This window comes from Syngnathoides biaculeatus, chromosome 18 (assembly GCF_019802595.1).
Source record: "Syngnathoides biaculeatus isolate LvHL_M chromosome 18, ASM1980259v1, whole genome shotgun sequence".
In the NCBI taxonomy this organism is placed as follows: domain Eukaryota; kingdom Metazoa; phylum Chordata; class Actinopteri; order Syngnathiformes; family Syngnathidae; genus Syngnathoides; species Syngnathoides biaculeatus.
Window position 1 is genome coordinate 1,731,662 of NC_084657.1, and position 21,565 is coordinate 1,753,226.

Consider the following 21,565-nt stretch of genomic DNA (forward strand, 5'->3'; position numbering starts at 1 on the left):
AATGGAACTTAAAACTCTATTATGCAAAGCAAAAGCCATTTATCAAAAACACCCTGAAATGCCGCCAGCTTCTCTCTGGGATTGTCTAAGGTGGACTGATTCGAAGTGGAAAATTGGAGGAGGACCTTCAGCGTTCTTAACCCCTCAGGAGGGCCAGTGCTATCCCAAAGGACTCCTACCTACTGCCATTGAGCTGACGGTACAGGACCATGAAAACCGGGACAAAAAGAGTGAAAACAGCTTTTTTCCAACTGCTGTTAGAGCCCTAAACAATCACTCCAGGTAATATGTGAAATATACCAGTGCAACCACTCCACTATTCAATGAAGAAGATTTTACATTTTGCACAAGAAACAGAAACATCTTGTTCTTTGTTCTTGTTGTTTTGTTGTTCTTCTTTTTGAATGTCCGACTGCCGGAGAAAAAATTCTCGTGTGTTTTTACACACTTGCCCAATAAAGCTGATTCCGATTCTATCCTGCAGTAACTCACCATGTGCGATATTCAATTTCAGATGCACCTGATGTGAATAGCTGCTCAATATGTGTTTCTGTAATGTGCCCATTTATTTCACTTTTATTTTTTGACCTTGAGCATGTTTTTTTCCACGTTTCTTAATCTTTACTATTACAATTTTATATAATTATTAATAATTATTGTGCAAAATGGTGTGCACCTTATTTTTTTTGTTGTAATGACAATAACTCTCTTAATCTGTTTCTGTGGTCCGATAAGTCCACATTTCAAATTTTTTGGGCAATTTTCTTGGACGTCCCGGTCTCCGAGCCAAAGAGGAAAAGAACCATCTGGACGGTTATGGACACAAATTTCAAAAGCTAGCATCTGTGAGGGTATAGGGTTGTTTTAGTGCCAATGGCATGGGTAACATCCACATCTGTGAAGGCACCACTAATGCTGAAAGGTACATACATGTTTTGGAGAAACATATGCTGCCATCCAAGCATCTTTTTTTACGGACGTCCCTGCTTATTTCAGCAAGACAACACCAAACCACACTCTGGAAGTGTTACAAGAGTGTGGCTTTGTAGTAAAAGAGTGTGGGTGCTTAAGTGGATTGCCTGCAACCTTGACCTCTCTCCCATTGAAAATTATGAGTCATAAAATGAGACAACGGAGACACCGGACTGTTGGACAGCTGAAGCTATACATGAAGCAAGAATGGGAAAGAATTCCACCTTCAAAGCTCCAACAATTAGTCTCTTCAATACCCAAAAGTTTATCAAATGTTCTTTAATGAAAAGGTGATGTGACACAGCGCTAAACATGAACATGTCCCAGCTTTTTATGGGACGTGTTACAGCCATAAAGTTGATCTTTGTAGCGTATACAATTAATTATAGGTTGAACATGAATTGCAAATCATTGTATTCTGTTTAATACAACGTCGCAACTTTATTGGAATTGGGTTCGGACATATGACAGTATTTTCACAATTATGACTTTTTAAAATGACTTTATGCTTTATTTCTTTACTGGATTTCAGAATAGTCTCCCAGAGTCGCTGTTTGGATGCAAACTACCTACCAGCTTGATAGATCTTTTACTTCAGGATGCTCGGTAGGTTATCAATTGGGATGTTGTCAAAGAAGGATGGGGCCACACCATGAGCTTTCCTCCCGTTTATGTGGACAGCAGCCAGTGACGCAAAAGTATTCCCTGCAGCATGATTGTTCACTGATCAGTGCAGTGCAAACCTAGATGGTTTATTTGCATGCTGTTGCCAATAGTTGGTGAACAGCCACCAAGGAGGTGGTAGAGTCTATTATGTGGTGAGAGCTTGTTGGCGCCTTGTAGGTCCCTAATGGTGTGAAAATGGTCACTTTGACTTCATAGTACATAAAGTCAAAAAATGCTTCCTTATACAAAATCATCTTCATTCGTTACAATGTACCAACTCATGTCGCAAGGAATACCTCGGCATTAGTGGCTGCTATGGGTGGGGATAAAAGGAGAGAAACTAATTGTGTGGTCCACATCCTCCTCTGACCTCAGCCCTATGAAGAACCTTTGGTGCATCAGGGTGGAAGGCGGTTCACATCAAAACAGCAGCTCTGGAATGCTATTCTGACATCCTGCAAAGAAATTCAAGCAGGTAGGCTCCAAAATATCACATGTTCAATGGATAAACAAACTGTGAAGCTGCTATCAAATAAGATACCGCGTGTTAAAATATAATTTCATCTGTTTAAATGTTTTGACTTCAAGCTTTTTTGATTTTAGTAAATCCGTGGTCCTCATGTCGCAAACTGAATGAATAACTATTTTAACCCTAAAACTTTGTGTCATGGCGCTGCTCTTCGAATGTTTTTCTTTGTGTTGCAGTGTCTGAGTGAGTGACAGTGGGCATTGACATCGGTGACGCACCTGTCGCAATTTGTAATTATCAGCCTATTTAGGCATGCATCGGAATATGAATTCATCGTTGTTCATAGCCGAAGTTTGTCTTCTGTTTGAATTTAGTTACCCCACAGGGATTTGTTTACCACGTGGGATTTTTGTCGTGTCTCCCTATGTTATCTTTTTTTCGATGCTCTCTGGTGGTGAGTTCTTTTTGCCGCACATGCCCTTTTCGCTGAATGAAAATTAATTTTTTGGACCTTGGCTCTCGAGTCTCTTTTGAGGATCTGCTCTTATGGCACTGCCCTCCATGACACTTTGCTGTGCGTAGTGCTTTGGACCGGTGCGTTTCAAATTGTGTTTATTAAAAACATCTATATACAGCTATCATTAGTAGATTTGATCGAAAAACAATCTAATTATACTTGAACGGTTGATGACTTGAAAATGATGCTGTCATTTCTATTGACTATTTCTGATAATCAGAGAAGACATAATTTGCATAATCATTTGGAACGTGGTGCAATAATATTTTTGTTCTATTCAATGCAGGCCATATATTCCTTTATTCTTGCCTGGAATTTCTGTAGCTGCTCATTGAATGTGGGCAGATGATGTGCCTGCTCCAGTTGGGGGGGCTGCCGCTCCAAGTGGGAGAGCTGGTTGTCAAGGTCCGAGTAGCTCTTTACCGCCGGCTCCGGCTTGTTGTTCTCAAAGAGCTGGCGAGCTTTGGCCTTGGTTGTAGTCTCCAAATCAGACCAGCACTCTCTGATCTCTTCGAGCTTCTGCTGCACAACTGTGCGGAGCTCTGGCTTCTCCTGGATTAGCCCCTGGCCTTCCTAAGGAATGAAAACACAAACAGTGATAGGGGCCAAAATGCATGGCCACAGAGATCGATCCAAATCATTTTATCTGTGATAACAGTGCTAGCCTTATTAACGTTTAAAATGTGCTTTATATGTGAGTCGTATTTCTTTGCTGAACGACTCAGTTTCTCCCTTGTACATGGCATTAATGTCACATGTAGCTTCAAGGGACTTAGTGAATGAACCGCTGCCTCTCTCAGTAGCTGATATGGAGAAGATGAAAAACACTCCAGCTGGAGACAACTACAAACCATTTTCAATGTCTACAATGTTATGGAAGTAAATATGTGCCACCAGGATTAGAATTAAAAATGCCATTGAAATCTTCATGTAAAATTCACATCATTTCAAAGTGATCATATTTCTAATAGCTGTATTTCAGCTTGATTTTTCAATGTTAACAAATTTGCCATATTAAAAAAATATATATCAACCTTTAAAGGTCATGTATCATCCTTATGAACATTCTAAAATTGATATTGGAACACATATAATATTCACTTTAATATCTACAGGTATATAAAAAAATAAATATGAGCGGAGAGCGCGTCATCCATGCGCAAAGTTGCGGAAGTGTCATTCGACGTCCAAGTGGTTGTCATATTGGCTCCATCTTCTGTCCATGACGTCACACCGGGACATTCGCCATTGAAAACACGCTGTGCCACCTACTATAGGAAACGAACACACCCCTTCTGACATGGAAACTCTTTTCAAAGAAGAGAACATCTCACAACTGAGTGAAGAGACCAGGGCATTATTACCCTTTTGATTTGAGACGTATTTAGATGATATGCGGATCATGGCTAAACCGCATGCAGCCAAACCACCTCACCACCCGATCCACCTCCGTCCGACGGTGATAAAAACAATGCCGCCTGCGACCGAGGACGACGCCCCGACCAAACCGCCTTCCCGTCCGATCCACCTCCGCATGGCGGTAAAAAATACAACGCCACCCGTGAACTATGACGATGCCGGGGCCAAACCGCCTCCCCGTTTGATCCACCACCGCACGGTGTTGATAAAAACAACTCCGCCCGTGACCGACGATGACGCCGCAGCCAAACCACCTCCCCGTTTGATCCACTCCCGCGCGGCAGTGATAAAAAACAACTTCGACGCCACGGCTAAACCGCCTGGCAGTTCGATCCACCTCCGCGGCGGAGATGAGCCACCGCGGCTTGGCGCCGCGACAAGCCACCCTGGCCAAAGCCATGTTGACAAGGTCAGCGGCGATCCACAAGACCAGTGGCGATCCACAAGGCCTGCGGAGGCCGTCCTTCAGCGGGTGCTGCACGGAAGCCTTCTGATGCGCACATCGACACATTTAGCACACATGATTTATGGATTACGCCCCCCCCCCCCCACAGGTAATGTTTTTTTTTTTTTTGTAGCTGTTTACACACCTACCTATCATTTGGAACCCACGAAGCTCTTGTCCTTTGGACCTGTACAATCCATTTTTCACAACGAACCGGGTCTTTTGCAAAAGTATGAAGAGGGAATCCACCCTCCCGAGTGTTCGAGCAATATCCAGCAATACAACGAACCGGCATTTTGGCTAACAGAAAGGAACAACGAGCTACCTTCCAGCGGGTAAAACTAGTATAAACAGACGAGACTGCTTGAGTGCACTACTGCCCTGTATGTTACATCCTGCTCCGCCTCGAAAACAAATCCCTCGACAGGATTTTGATGGCGAGAGTTAAAAAAAGCCATACACTTCAAACTCATGTTTTGTGGTGAGAAAACGGATGGGTCCATACCAGCTGCCATTTTTTCATTAATAACATACTAAAAATAATGCACTTCATGACAGTGGACCTTTAAAATTCAAATGCAATATTTTCAGTCTATTGAGATTCAACTGGCTACAATTCGCTGTCTGAAATTCACCATCTTATACCCAGCCAATCCAGTTACCCTTTCTTAGTCACATGACATCCTTATACTAAGAAAGGGTAACTGGATTGGCTGGGTTAAGAAGGCAGGGTTACTACAAGTCAGAACCCAACACCCAGACAATCCAGTTACACTTTCTTAGTATGTGACGTCACGTGACAAAGAAAGCGTAACTGGATTGGCTGGGTGTTAGACGGTGAATGTCAGACAGCGAGATGAGTAGGTGAGATGAGTTCTGTAGCCAGAAATAAAATGGGATAAAAAGCACCAACTTCCTCCTTGCAAAAAATAAAAGCAGGGAATAGAGCAAAATTTGGCCTCCGGCTGACCTAAAAATCGTGGATGTTACTGGTCTATTACACGTCTATTATGTCCTGTACCTGTACATTTCCTTGCTCTTGCTTCCTTCCTTCTTTTTTTTTTTTTTTTTTTGGTGAGAGATTCTGAATTAAGAGAATGTGGTTAGAGCACTGGTTTGGTAAACCAGAGGTTGTGGGTTCGTATCCCACTGGGGCCTCCACTCCCTGAGAAGGGTTGCGTCAGGAAGGGCATCCGGCGTAAAAATTGTGCCAAACATATGTGCGTTCATCTGAGATGACACGCTGTGGCGACCCCGAAAGGGACAAGCCAAAAGAAACTAATGACATTTTCTTTTGTATCAGTCGGGTTGGTATATTCTAGTACAGGTATGAACTTCTGCAGTTTTTAACAGGAAACTTCAATATTCCCGCTGTAGCATGCGTGATTTTAAACGTCAATGACACGATGGAGGAATCCATTGTGTTCACGTACTGTATATAGGGGGTGGGGCCTCATGGAACTTGAGATTCATGGAAATCATTTTAGGGAAGACAAATATTGAGATGTTTTATTGTTATATTTTAGTCCCTTACTTTAGACAAACCTGTGAGGCCCTGTAGCTCAGTGATTATAGCAGTGGTTTGGTAAACCAGGGGTTGTGGGTTCGTATCCCACTGGGGGCCTCCACTCCCTGAGAAGGGTTGCGTCAGGAAGGGCATCCGGTGTAAAAAAAAAAAAAAAAAAAAAAAAATTGTGCCAAACACATATATGCGTTCATCTGAGATGACACGCTGCGGCGACCCTGAAAGGGACAAGCTGAAAGAAACACACACTTTAGATAAACCTGTAAATCCCTTAAATGGCAATTTGAGGGATTTTAAGAAGAATCTAAAAATTCCTGAAATGTGAAATATGGCAATAACCTTAACATTCTCTATATTAGAGAATTAAAGCCCGGACACTCTCCTATAATTCTCCTGTGGAGTTGGACTACAACATTGTTACATTGTCTATTGCTCGCATAATGCAGTGCTCCATTCTTCCTCTTGGCACAGCCTCATTGCTTGTGCTCAGTCTCTCTCACGACCCTCAGCCTCGTTCTCCATCTCGTAATGCAGAGCCAGCAAAAAGTGGTCTCCCACCTCTTGCGGCTTTACTGACACAGAGAAGCAAAAGGAGATGAAACCAGAGAGGGGGTGGTGGAGAGGGAAGCAAAGAGGAGGAGAGGCAAAGTAGAAGAGGAAGGGATCCATGCGAACTAAACATTTGTGGAACAGGAACCAGGCTGCGGGTGTGCCGTGCTGCAAAATTTGATCCAGTTAGCATCTGCAGGTATTTCTTCTTCAAAGTATATATGTTGGAATGGCACCCACATGGCAGTGTGATGCTGGACGAAATTCTCAAGGCTTTCCTGTGATGCTGATGCAGCACTACAGTCGGGGTTATGTAAGAGCTTGTTTTTTGTTGACAAAAGTATTTACACCTACTGAAGACAAAAAAGTAACACCATGGCACAAACTCTGCGCATTTCTCTTTTATTCCACACTTTCCTTCAACAAAACAAACTGATAATTGTCTAATTACGGTGAAGCCAAAGAGGCATTTTAGGAGTTTAAATAACGTCAAAAGCAAAGCTAAGCTAATTTACAGTGAAGAAAAGAAGTATTTGAACACCCTGCTATATTGCAAGTTCTCCCACTTAGAAATCATGGAGGGGTCTGAAATTTTCATCATAGGTGCATGTGCACTTGTGAGAGAGATAATCTAAAGACCTAAGAAAACCAATGTTAATATTTGGTACAGTAGTCTTTGTTTGCAATTACAGAGGACAAATGTTTCCTGGAGTTGTTCACCAGGTTTGGACACACTTCAGGAGTGATATTGGCCCACTCTTCCACAGAGATCTTCTCTAGATCAGACAGGTTTCTGGGATTTCGCTGAGAAACATGGAGTTTCAGCTTCCTCCAAGGATTTTGTATTGGGTTTAGGTCTGAAGACTGGCTAGGCCACACCAGAACCTTGATATACTTCTCACGGAGCCACTCCTTGGCTTTCCTGGCCGTGTGCTTCGGGTCATTGTCTTGTTGAAAGACCCAACCACGACCATTCTTCAATGCTCTGACTGAGGGAAAGAGGTTGTTCCCAAAAATCTCACATTACATGGCCGCGGTGATCCTCTGCTTAATACAGTGCAGTCGTCCTGTCCCATGGGCAGAAAAACACCCCCAAAGTATGATGCTACCACACCCATGTTTCACAGTAGGGATGGTGTTCTTGGAATGGAACTCATCATTCGTCTTCCTCGAAACACGATGAGTGAATTATGACCAAAAATGTTCCATTTTGGTCTCATCTGACCACAAAGCTTTATCTCATGACTCCTCTGTATCATCCAAATGGTCATTGGCAAACTTCAGACTGGCCTTGACATGTGCTGGTTTAAGCAGGGGAACCTTCCGTACCATGCATGATTTCAAACTATGACGTCTGAGTGTATTACCAACAGTCACCTTGGAAACGGTGGTCCCAGCTCTTTTCAGGTCATTGACCAAGTCCTGTCGTGTAGTTCTGGTCTGATTCCTCACCTTTCTAAGGATCACTGAGACCCCACGAGGTGATATCTCGCAAGGGGCTCCACTCCGATTGAGATTGATCGTCATGTTTAGCTTCTTCCATTTTCTAATGATTGCTCCAACAGTGGACTTTTTTTCCCACCAAGCTGCTTGGCAATTTCTCCAGAGCCCCTTTCAGCCGTGTGGAGTTGTACAATTTTGTCTCTGGTGTCATTGGACATCTCTTTGGTCTTGGCCATGTTACAAGTTGGAGTCTTACTGATTGTATGAGGTGGACAGGTGTCCTTATGCAGCTCACGACTTCACACGGGTGCATATGATGCAGGATAATACATGGAGTGGAGATGGATGATCGAGGCCCCGTAGCTCAGTGGTTAGAGCACTGGTTTGGTAAACCAGAGGTTGTGGGTTCGTATCCCACTGGGGCCTCCACTCCCTGAGAAGGGTTGCGTCAGGAAGGGCATCCGGCGTAAAAATTGTGCCAAACATATATATGCGTTCATCTGAGATGACACGCTGTGGCGACCCCGAAAGGGACAAGCCGAAAGAAACACACACCAGGAGATTGATGATCCTCAGGCAGGCAGCGTCCACGTTGACGTGCCATGCTGGGTCTTATTCTGGTCAGTTTGTTCTATCACGAACCAACGGTGCAGGGGCGGACCCAAATGCAGGACTCCGAGAGGAGGACATGATGTTCAATGGATTTCATTATAAACCAAAGTTGGGAATGACAACACAGTCAGAGAAGGCAGGATCCAAGAAAAAATGTCCGATAACTATGAGTCAACTAAAGAGCATAACAAAACCGTGACTGGACTATAATGGCACAGTGGAGGAGTAACCCTGGATGCGGGAAAGCATACTCAACGAACTGGCAAATGCCAGCGACAAAACTCCAACTTAAATACACGGTGTCATCACAGTGCCTCAATGTGAAACAGCTGTAACCGACGACAGGTGTCATAGATGAAACTGTTCAGCGCAGTGGCCAGGCCATGCCTTTCTTGGCTGTGTTGAGTTGATAAATGTTTTATGATCTTGACAACTTGACCCTGAAAATCTCAAAATCAAGATAAATAAATATATATATATAATTTCCTTTACGGGAAAACTGGTCAAGAAATTTTAGGTTAACCAGCATCTCATAAGATTTCATTGCATATTGTCCAATATTAACTATATATCAGTATTGTAATCTAGCTATCATCTATCTATTTTCAACCGCTTATGGTGTTCTGGGTCATGAGTGAGCTCGAGCCCAATCCATCTGACTTTGGGAAGAAGGGCAGACTTTGCACTTCTTTTGGCATTTCTTTCACCTCCTGTCTGTGTGCGGATACAGGACAGTCTAGTTGAGACCCGGGAAAAAAAAACTTCCATGCATAACACATGTCCTCATTAGGATCACACATAACTTGAGCCTATCTCAGCTGGCTACGGGTGAGAAATAGGGTACACGCTGAATGTCAGCCCCCAGAACGGCCACATATAGACAACTACTAACGCTCCTGTCACCAATTTAGAGTCATCTGTCAAAGAAGCATGAATATGAAGATAAACCCCGTGAAAGCTTGAAAAGAATTTGCAAATTCCACATCGAGATGTTCCAATGGAGTCCAAAACCCAGATCGTTAATACAGACCTGCTAATTACTCCTGTCCGTTACGTGACTTCTTCTTCTTCTTTTCCTTTCGGCTTGTCCCGTCAGGGGTCACCACAGCGTGTCATTTCAAATGAACGCATATATTTCTTTGGCAAGGTTTTACGCCGGATGCCTTTCCCGACACAACCCCTCTGCATTTGAGCCGAGGAGAGAAGCTCACAGCACCTGGTGTTCCCAGGTGGTCTCCCTAACAAGCACTAACCAGGGCCAAACACGCTTAGCTTCCGAGATCTGACGTTCTCAGGGTAGCGTGGCCGTAAGCCCTGCCAGTTATGACAACCCTACTATACTCTTTCACAAGCGTTGTGTGGTTTACAGCCAGCCTCATTCAATCTCACACATTATGACCAGTAATCAGTTCGTATTGAGATTGATATCACATTTTAAGTATCAGGAATTGGTATTGGATGACAAAATGATGCCGTAAATAATTATCAAATGTTTCATAATACTTATCCTCCTTGGGGTGGCAAGTGAGATGGAGCCTATCTCAGCTGGCGTTGCGAGACAGGTGAGGCACACCCTGTACGTGCCACAAGGCAATTGCAGACAACAAATAGATTACAATTAAAGATACGCTGGATTACACTGCAGAGTAATGAAACTAATTTACAATTTAAATTATATTCAGCATCTAAAAACGGATTATCCTTTGCAACTCACCAATTCACCCATCAACGTTCTACTCGTAGTTGTGAATTTATTCCTTTTTGGTGAACATTGGAATAAAAATAAACAATAACACAAATTTCCCTCTGGGATTAATAAAGGATTCTGAGTCTGAAAGGTGCGCATGTAGAAATTATTGTCATTGTTCAAGGCAAAGGGAAGTAACCATCGAATTGATGACCAGATGAATGAACTACTACAATGCCCCTGACTGGTTTTTGTAGGTATTCTAAAATTCTATCACAAAAATCCCTAAAAGCTGCCTTATGCTTAGTACTACACTGTATTTGTCCATAAATGTAACTGTTCCATCTGTGTATAAATAAAGAAGGATTGAGATATACGTATTCCATATGCAAATATTGAACTGAGTCTATTAGTAAGGGATGGCTACGTTTGTTTATTTACAAACTATCGACGTCTCTGGCAGAGGTAATTCCTGGCACAGGGTCATCCGTCAGTGCTCAGACTGTAACAGAGATGTATCCACCGTACTTTTCATACACTGTACATGAGCTGTCCTGGAGCTATTGACCTTTCTGCAGATGAGCTGCATGGAACCTTTCCCAACTGACTTTGGGTGAGAGGCGGGCTACACCTTGAACCCGTTGGCAGACAGTTGCAGGGGACATATACCCAAACACAACAATTCACACTGAGCGTCACACAAGACAACAATGTAGAGTCTTCAATTTACCGAACATGTTTGGAGGATTTGAGAGGAAGCTAAAGTATCTGGGGAAAACCCGTATAAGCACAGCTAATACATGCAAACTCTTACTGCCAATCCAATTTGTCAGAGATTATGGGTTTGAATCTCATTTTTAGCCTTTCTGTGTAGTTTGCATCTATCTGCGGATTTTCTCTAGGTAGTCTGGCTCCCACCTTTCCCTAATAAAAATTTGGGCGGTTAATAGAAGCCTTAATATTGCTCATTGGTGTAAAATTGCCAGCAACAGTGTCAAATGTGCTCTGGGATTGATTGTTGAGCAATCCAAGGTCATCTTGCCTACAGAGTTAGTGGATCTAGCTCAGATCCGTCCAATGCGGACCACGATATAGAAAATCTATATATAAACCCAATTCACAAAGATTATTTCTTTAAGGGCGGCATGGTGGGGCAGCTAAAAAGCGTTGGCCTCACAGTTCTGAGGACCCGGGTTCAATCGGAGCCCTCCCTGTGTGGAGTTTGCATGTTTTTCCCTTGCCTGCCTGGGTTTTTTTCCGGGCACTCTGGTCCCCCCCCACATTCCAAAAACATGCAACATTAATTGGACACTCTAAATTGCCCCTAGGTGTGATTGTGAGTGCGGCTGTTTGTCTCGATGTGCCCTGCGATTGGCTGGAAACCACTTCAGGGTATATCATGCCTCCTGCCCGTTGACAGCTGGGATAGGCTCCAGGACTCCCGCGACCCTTGTGAGCATGAGCAGCTCAGAAAATGCATGGTTGGATGTTTATTCAAGAGATCCATACATACAATGAAATGAAATTCCAATGAAGTTAGGACATTATGTTGAACAAAAATAAATACAGAATACAATGATTTGCAAATCAAGCTCAACCTATATTTAATTGAATACACTAAAAAAATATATATTTAATGTTCAAAGTAATAAATGTTCCGATAAAGCTGAGCCCAGGTCATATTTAGCACTGTGTTTCATCACCTTTTCTTTTCAGAATATTCGAACAACGTTTGGGACCTGAGGACACTCGATGTTGGACCTTTGGAGGTGAAATTCTTTCGAATTCTTGGTTGATCAGAATCAGAATCAGATGGTCAAAAGTCTGGGGTCTCCATTGTCATATTTTCAATGAGAGACAGGTCTGGACTGCAGGAAGACCAGTCTAGTACCTGCACTCTTTTGCTATGAAGCCTCTCTGTTGTAACATGGGTAGAATGTGGTTTGGGATTGTCTTCCTGAAATAAGCAAGGGTGTTCAAGAAAAAGATATTGCTTAGATGGCAGCGTATGTTTCTCCAAAACCTGTGCATACGTTTCAGCGTTAATGGTGCCTTCACAGATGTGTAAGTTACCCATGCCATTGGCATTAAAACAACCCTATACCATCACAGATCCTCGCTTTTGAACTTTGTGTCCATAACCGTCCGGATGGTTCTTTTCCACTTTGGCCCAGAGAACACGACGTTCACAATTTCCAAAAACAATTCGAAATGAGGACTCATCAGACCACAGAACACTTTTCCACTTTGGATCAGTCCATCTTTAATGAGCTAGGGACTAGAGAATCCGGCAGCATTTCTGTGTGTTGTTGACAATTGGCTTTTCAATTGCACTTATGGAAGTAAGGCCTCGATGTATTTACCGACTCTGGTTTTCTGAAGTGTTCCTGAGCCCATGTGGCGATATACTTTACACATTGATGTCAGTTTTTGATGCAGTCCTGCCCGAGAGATTGGAGGTCACGGGCATATTGATTAATTAATAATTAATGTTGGTTTTCACCCTCGTTGCTTACATTATTTCTCCAAATTCTCTGAACATTTTGACGATATTATGGACCGTAGATGATTAAATCACAAAATTCCTTGCAATTGTACATTAAGGATCATTCTCCTTAAACTGTTCGACTATTTTGTAACGCACTTGTTTGCAAAGAGGTGGACCTCGCCCCATCTTTACTTGTGAATGACTGAGTAATTCAGGGAAGCTCAATTAATATTCAATCATGGAACCCACCCGTTCCCAATTAAACGGTTCACCTGTGGGATGTTCCAAACAGGTATTTGATGAGCATTCCTCAACTTTCTATCTTTTTTGCCACCATCTTTTTTTTTTTGAACGTGTTGCAGCCTTAAATTTCCAAGTTGATGATTATTCGCTAAAAACAATAAAGGTCATCAGTTTGAAGATTAAATCTCTTGTCCTTGTCCATGCTCCCATCAATCTTTGTAGTCTATTCAATTCAACATATTGCAGGTTGAACATGATTTGCAAATGAATGTATTTAACACAAGGTCCCAACTTCATTGGAATTGAGTTTGTAAGTATGCATCTCTTAAATAATCCATCTTTGTGAGATTAGTTTTGAGAAGGTCTTTTTTTTCCCCAGCATGGCTCAAACTCACAGCATAAACAATCTCTCCTGTTTAATGGAAAATAACTCAAGGGCTTTCTCAGAGCAACCTTTATGATGAACGACAACGGATCCTCCAACATTACCACACAAATGTTCTTCTGAATGAAAGCAGAAAACCACAGACACAATCCATATTTTCTCGTTTTCTTTTTACTTCTAATTACTGTCCAAAAAAGTAACACTGATCAGAAATGTGTACAGCATTTTGGCACAGTATTTAATGCCATTGAATCGTTTGAATGGCAACTGTGATTGCCAAATACTGCTCACAACAATCTGGCGATGCAATGCTGTGGCGATGATTTGCCAATAAAGAGGACATCACAAGTCAGAGATTATGTGGTAGTCACTACTTTGGAAGGAAAAAAAAAGGTACACTGTAGCAGTCACTGTGATTTGAGGGGCACGTATGCGTATTTTAAAATGATAAAATTTCAAGAGTACAGGTGTATTTGCGCATTTATGTAGGACCAAAACTTTTAGAGAACAAGAAGTGTCTGAATTATTTTAAATAACATTGTTACACTGTCGCTCATCAATGACGACAAAAGTACTTCGTCGCATTATTGCGACATTTGGGTGCTGCATGGTTTCGCTGATGGCTTTGAAGTCTGTTTCGTTCGTCGTCAGATTAAGCTTCACGCAGACGCTGAGACTTCTATCCGTTCATCGTGAACGTAATTCAATTGGATTTGCCATCATGATGGTACGATGGTGAACAGTTCTTGCCGAAAAACCCGTTTGATTTTCTTGTCTTTGTATGAATTTGGCAAAATGTTTACTGGCAACATCCAAGTACGAATGCTTTAGCATACTCCCCATCTGTGAATTTAGACACAGAGCAGAACCCTCCCTCTCCACGAAGACTGTCCATTCTTGTTGAAAATTTCGGTACTCCTCATGTTTTTTTATCTTTGAGCGACCTTTGTCAAAAGTGTTTCCATAATTAAATGTTCCGAGACGATCAGCGTTAGACCCTTCTGCACCTGTGGACATCGACTGCCACACTAAACCACGGCAAACCCACTAGGACAAACATTCTCTGCATGGCAGAAATCACACGAACAATATGTTGTTATGAGGGCTCCACGAGCCATATGCAACCACCACAAGAGCCAGGTAAGGCTCGCGAGCCATAGGTTCCTGATCCCTGGTCTAGACAAATGTTGTTGAAGTTGTTTTCATCATAGGCAACATAGATTTGGTACCTCACAGAGGCCCTGGCATATGTTATCTTTATGATTGGAACTGCATTCGATTTATATTTAACCATACATACTATCATCCATCTATCTATTTTCTTAGAAGCTTATCCTCACAAGGGTTGCGAGAGTGCTGGAGCCTATCCCAGGTGTCAACGGGCAGGAGGCCGGGTACACCCTGAACTGGTTGCCAGCCACCCAATTGCAGGGCACATTGAGACAAACAACTGCACTCACAATCACACCTAGGGGCAATTCAAAGTGTCCAATTAATATTGCATTTTTTTGGGATGTGGGAGGAAACTTGAGTGCCCGGAGGAAACCCACGCAGGCAAGGGAAGACCATACAAACTTCACACGGGCGAGGCCGGGATTGAACCCCAGACCTCAGAACTCTGAGGGCAATGCTTTACAGCTGCGCCACTGTGCTGCCCAATACATACTAAAATGAAGCCAAAACAGATTTGTTTTGATGAGTGTGCTATCATAATGCCAAATATTAAAAAAACAAAAGAGTTTGCTTTCTCATCCCGATGTGAAGAGGCACCATGAAATAATGTACATTGTATTTCTAGACTCAGTAGTTATATAACATTTACTAATGTGAGTGTTCCAAAATCTTTTGTTTTAAGTCAAAGACATTTTAATCTTTGGCTTCATAAATTATGTGGCTGTACCGATCCAGTCCATGGGTCGGTCAAGACAGCACCGTCTTATTGTTGGTCTGCATTTCTTCTGTAGACAGCCAAAATGAGCAATATAATACATTAGATATTTTAGCCAACATGAGTAGAACTCGTCTTCAAGGGCCATTGCTGTAATTAATTACTTTATCTCATGAATATTTAATAATGGAGACAAGAGTAAGTTAATGTATAAAAGAGCATTGCAATCAATTGTACTATTTTATGCCGTAAGCAGGATGTAAAAAAATGTAAGTACCTGTACATAAGATACATTTAAAGTATGTTTCAGTATAGAAAGAAATCAAACAATTAAACTGTGCGGTACGGCGAACAACTGATTACCATTTCTGCCTCACAGTTCTCAGGACCCGTGTTCGAATCTGACCTTCCCTGTATGAGTTTGCATGTAACCGGGTACTCTGCTTTCCTCCCACATCCCAAAAAGATGCCTGGTAGGTTAATTGAACTCTAAATTGCCCATTGGTGTGAATGTGAGTGTAGTTGATTTTTTGGTTTTATGTGCCCTGAGATTGGCTGGCAACCAGTGCAGGGTGTAACCTGCCTCTAGCACAGAATCAGGCGGGATAAGCACCAGCATGCCAGCAACTCTAGTGAGGATGAGCGGTTTGGAAAATGGATGGATGGATACAAAAGAATGAGCTTAATTTTTAAACAATTTATGTAAGGAAAAGATGAATGTTGAAGAGTTTAAATTACAAATCACATTCATAAATAAACCAATTACATCCCAACCGGACCTACACTCTCAGACAAGAACATCTTCAGCTTCTTTAAACTGGGAATGCTATTCCTTGAATGAAAGCAAAATTTCTGCAACATGGAATACAAGGAGTGCATATTTAGTTAATTTATATGTCAAAAGCACCCCTTAGTGTCGGGAGGAAGAGGATATTGCATTACGTATATAGGATGACTTACGCGTGGCATATCCGTGTTTAAAATAAAACCTGCCTTTTTACATAATCAGAGAATAACAGTTCAAGTGGGGGAAAAAAATGCATGTTATCTGCATGATCTCCACTGCTGCAAAGGTGTTTGTGTCGTTAAGCTAAATGACGGACCGACGCAATTGTACTCTTTCAATCACTGCAAGAGTGGCAAAAGCTCTGTGAACATGCCGAGCATTCATAACCTTGAGAATGTTATTCAGGATGCCTCTTTACCAAGTAATAAAAGAACGATCTTTGAGTTATGACACCTCTCCCAATTCAGACATGTGTTCTTATCAACATGGCAGCCCATTCCAGCTCCCACTGATTCACCTGCTCTATCTATGTGACCTTTTCCATCCTGTAACCCATCCACTCACCTGTTCTATCTTGGCCAGCCATTCCTTGTTCCGTGCCAGTTCTGCCATGAAGGCCTGGTGCTTCAGCCACTTCCTGTGTAGCTTTTGAGCCTCATCTCGCGCCGTGTCTCGGGCCATAAGCATCTTCTCTTCCACCCGCTGTCCCAGTCACTCAGCTAGGGGAGACAAAAATAGCCACCATCAGGAGGTCAACGCTTGAGCCGGCCCTTTCCCACAGGACGTCCTGCTTGGTTCTTCTATGCACGAGCCACCGTGTTCCGCTGGGCTCTGCAGGGGCCTGGATACCTGTTCTCTTACCACCAACCCCCAACAGACACTCTTTTTCTGTTGGGAAAAAAAAAAAAAAAAAAAAAAATCAAGAGAAGCACTTCAGCAGCGGTAGCAATACTCAAGTCCTTCGTTTGGATCGCCCTGGGTCCTCATGCCCTACTAGTTCATCGGTCTTGCGGTCCTGATGCTGCAGTGCCTGCTAGCCAGGAAAGGCAAAAACAACCAGCAAAAACAAGGAAGTTAACCAATGGCAATGCTCTTTAGCAGAGACACGCACACATCCAAGCTATGTTGCAGGTGGTACGTTATCTTCGAGCCTCAAATGTCAATAAAAATCCAGGAATCGGTGCAGATGTAACATCGCCCCAGAGAAATCTTCCAGCCGGAGTAAACCTGATCTTCCGCCACTGGCAAGTCCCGGTCAATCTATAGTCCTATCTTGGGAAGGATGAGGAGGAGGAAGAGTTTGAGTGGGAGGAGCAGGGAGAACAGGATGCAGAGGCAGTGCAGAGGAGGCCGGAGAACATGAGCTATCTGCTCATGAAATGCATCATTACCACTGCTGCAATGATGCATGCTGCTGATGTGAGACGGCGCACAACATCCTCGCCTAAGTCTGCCTTTCTCATGTTCCCGAGCAGCTTAACCGCAGTTGGTGCATGCTGCTGCAGTCCTTGCCTCTCAGCAACGCTCTGTGTGGGTGCGTGTGAGTGTGCGTGTGTGTGTGCAATCACAATCAGTACTGCAGTGCCAGAGCGAGAGAGCGAGCGAGAGAGAGAGAGAGAGAGAGAGAGAGAGAAGCAGCTACACTGTATGAGTTCAGGAGAGACAGGCAGGAAGAGGGAATGTTAACGGGAGAAAATGAAGGAAGGGGAGGAAGAGGTAAAAGATGGCGTTAGGAGCTAGTGCTGGGGTGGTAAGAAACAGAATGGAGGTAAGAGCCTGCCTGCGTCACCCTCCAGTGTCACCAGGGACATTTTGCTGCACTAGAAATGACTGCACTCGGGAGCAGGAACAGGATTTGGGATGGAGGAGGGGGTCATTGGAAAGCAGTGAATGAGAGGGAAGGGTGTTGTGTGCACACATGAGCTACAGCACAGCTGACTGATTTGGATCAGTGCTCACACTGCTGCTTTAAGACAGCCTGGGAGCCCCTTGCCCCAAAACATCAACAACAACAACAGCAACTATATGTATCGTAATTACAAGTGACTGAATGCACACATTTCACTGTTTTATCACGTACCAGTATATGTTCCCCCCCCCCCATATAATTTTAGCAATAATGGTGAAGCTAATTGTTAAAAAAAAGAATTATAATTCAAATCCCGTTTTCAAAAAGTTACCGTTGAATTAAAATTTTGGGGATTTGTAGTCAAGGCAATCCTTATTGACAGCAAATGGTGGTGGCCTACTGAAATATGTTATGGGAAAAGACAAGAGTGCAAAACAGCTCATAAAATTCATGAGTTGCACAATTGATCTGTTCTCCTTCAAATTCTTTGGATACAAGCGCATAAATGATCCAAACTACTTACTGATATGAGAATAAATGACAAATACACTGATTTATACACCTCCAGTTAAAATAATTTACATCTTAATTTGTAATCAATTATTTCAGAATATTACCCATGTTCATGTGTTTATGGGCATTTTTATGGGAGTATTGTCCATATAAAGCATTTTATCATAAAACATTGTTAATGTACAAAAATATTTCAATCATGAATCGATGAAAAAAATGACATACATATGACTTGTATGGAATTCATACAGAAGTGTTTGGACAGTGACTGGAGTCATCCAGATAAGGGGACTGGGCTATCTGATTCGGATGCCTCCCGGATGAGGTGTTGTTCCGGACACGTCCCACCAAAAGGAGACCCTGTGGACGACCCAGGACACGTTGGAGAGACTACATCTCTCGGGTGGCCTGGGCACACACCCCACAAGAGCTGGATGAAGTGGGCTGGGGAAAGGGAAGTCTACACCGGTCCATGAAATTATCAGCACCGAGTTGATGCTGAGGCTGCGCCATGTTCAGCAGGGGATTTTTTGAGAGTTACAAAAATGGAGCTTATAAGTCTCTCCGGTATGTCCTGGGACGGTGTCTCCTCCCGGTGGGACATGCCTGAAAAACCTACCCAGAAGGTTTTCTGCAGCCATGATAACTAGATGCCCCAACCACCTCACCTGGCTTGTCTTGATGCGATGGAGTAGCAGTTCTTCCCTGAGACCCTCCCAGATGACAGCGCTTGTCACTCTCTTTCAGGGAGAGCCTGTACACTCTGCTTTAAAAAAAAAAAAATCCTTTCCGTTTATATCTGTGAGCTGTATGTCATGAATATAAGTGAGCGTGGGACCGTAACTTGACCCAAATCTTGAGAGCTTTGCTTTTTGGCACTGACTGGTCTTTCATCACCATGACAGACCGATGCCCACGTCACGCGAGATTAGGGGGTTTCAAACCGGTGGCCGGCGGGCCATTTGCGGCCCACGAGACACTATTTTGTGGCCCTCGCCTTAATATGAAAGTATAATGGTAGTGCCGCCCTTGAGTTTTATATGGATGGCACTTTTACAGTGTTGTGTGCAGAGCTGACGAGCCGACCAATCACCGTGGGGTAGATGGCTATCGGGGGAGTGTCATCGACCGGGCTTGATGCAAGCAGAGAAATAATTTTCAATGAGAGAAAGTTACAGCAGAGTTGCCAAGGAATTTTTTTTTTTTTTAGAAGTTTTGCACAAACACCAGTGTCCTTCATCTTATTTTGTGTTTCAAAAAAAAAAAAAAAAAAGATGCTTGAGAAGATAGGATTTCTTTTTAATTTCTAATTTCAATTCCACATACATAGATGTGCACCGAGTCTGCGGCCCAGCCTCAGCCAGATCCGCCTCCAGTGGCCTCACGATACATTGAGTTTGAGACCCATGCTAGACGCTACACTCCTCCACTTGGCCTGAATCTCATTCCTGACCTATAGAAGGCACTATGTACAGTACGCTATTTTCCAACTCAGGACCATACCCTCAGATTTGGAGCTGTGGATTTTCAAAACAAGCACTTCACAATCAGCTGTGAATCCCTCCACCGAGAGTTTATGAAGCCAACAGAACCACATCATCTGTAAAAATCAGGTACATAATTCTAAGGCGACTCGGTTCACTAAACCAGACCCCCTCAAATGCCTCGTCTGCGCCTAGAAATTCTGTCCAACAAGGTTATGAATGAGAAGACAAGGGGGATGCCCTTTTATGGTACAGTTGTGACTTTTGAGGCTTGCGATTATGCAAAGCTGGAATCTTTTCTTAGAAGCTATCTTTTTAATTTTAGGGTTACACTGAGTTCATTAGGATGTATTCTATTGATATATATTGGCAGCACGGTGGTGCAACTGGTTAGAGCATTGGCCTCACAGTTCTGAGGACTGGAGTTCAATCCCAGCCCCACCTGGGTGGAGTTTGCATGTTCTCCTCGTGTCCTTGTGGGTTTTCTCTGGGCACTCCGGTCCCTCCCACATCCCCAAAACAAGCAACATTAATTGGACACTCTAAATTGCCCCTAGGTGTGATTGTGAGTGCGGCTGTTTGTCTCCATGTGCCCAGCGATTGGCTGGCAACCAGTTCAGGGTGTACCGTGCTTCCTGCTTGATGATAGCTGGGATAGGCTCTAGCACTCCCATGACCCTTGTGTGGATAAGTGGCTCGGAAAATGGATGGAAGGATGTGTGTGTGTGTACGTATATTCTTAATGAAGATATTTCTTGGGAGTTTGAAATTTATTCTGAAGAAAAGAGATGCAAGCAACATGTGTAAACTGATTTTGGTGCAATTGCAGTGACTTTTGGAGGTATTCTTTTTTTTTTTAGCAAAAGATTTTTTTAAGAAAAAAACATTGAATATGAATTATTTAATGAAAAGAAAAAAGTATTTGTCAGATTTTCATTACATCCAAAGTTCGTGTTTTTGTCCATTATGTCATCATGTTTGTTTAAATATTTGGTTTGTATGGCAACTAAATGGTTTCTTCTTCTTTTTCTTTCGGCTTGTCCCATTCGGGGTCGCCACAACGTGTCATCTTTTTCCAATCTAAGCCTATCTCGTGCATCCTCCTCTCTAACACCCACTGTTGAAAAGAGTATTAGACCGAGGGATGAGGATGAAATTTGAAATTGATGGTATTATCTATAATGTGATTAGCGCCTATACCCCACAGGTACGATGTGACCTCAAGTTCAAAGAGAAATTCTGGAAGGAACTAGACGGAGTAGTCCTGAGCATCCCAGACAGAGACAGAGTTGTGATTGGTGCAGATCTCAATGGACATGTTGGTGAAGGAAACAGGGGCGATGAAGAAGTGATGGGTAAGATCAAAAAGTCAAAGGTAGAGCAGAGAATCAGCAACTAAATGGATTCAATGTTTGTATTGCAGACCTATTTTGTTCGTCTTGAAATATTTTTTTTTTTTTTTTTTAAATCAGATACTTCGTTTAACTGCTAAAAATACCTTTCATGCAATTCACATATTGCAAGTAGAACTTCAGGCCTTTGCTGATGGCTCCCACTTTATGTAGTCTACTTCCACCACCTAGAGGGGAAAACGTGTATTTCACACCAGCTGGTCAAACAGGAT

General features: G+C 42.9%; 1 protein-coding gene and 1 non-coding gene across 8 annotated transcripts in view; one reads left to right on the forward strand and one right to left on the reverse strand.

Annotated features, from left to right (window-relative positions):
- sptbn4a (spectrin, beta, non-erythrocytic 4a) overlaps window positions 1-21,565 on the reverse strand; it is a 62,025-nt gene that overhangs the window by 26,913 nt on the left and 13,547 nt on the right. For 2 of the 7 annotated variants that reach the window (XM_061803369.1, XM_061803373.1), the window contains exons 1-2: window positions 16,660-19,223; window positions 2,934-3,197 (exon numbers count right to left, since the gene is read on the reverse strand). In XM_061803369.1, the coding sequence (XP_061659353.1) occupies window positions 2,934-3,197; window positions 16,660-16,782 (387 nt within the window). In that variant the 5' untranslated portion in view covers window positions 16,783-19,223. Of the gene's footprint in view, window positions 1-1,545; window positions 1,820-1,934; window positions 2,083-2,933; window positions 3,198-16,659; window positions 19,224-21,439; window positions 21,521-21,565 lie in introns of those variants that run through there. The other 5 variants (XM_061803367.1, XM_061803368.1, XM_061803366.1 and 2 more) reach the window with 5 other exon arrangements.
- On the forward strand, window positions 8,359-8,431 carry trnat-ggu (transfer RNA threonine (anticodon GGU)). Its single transcript has one exon. It is a non-coding gene; the product is annotated as a tRNA-Thr (tRNA).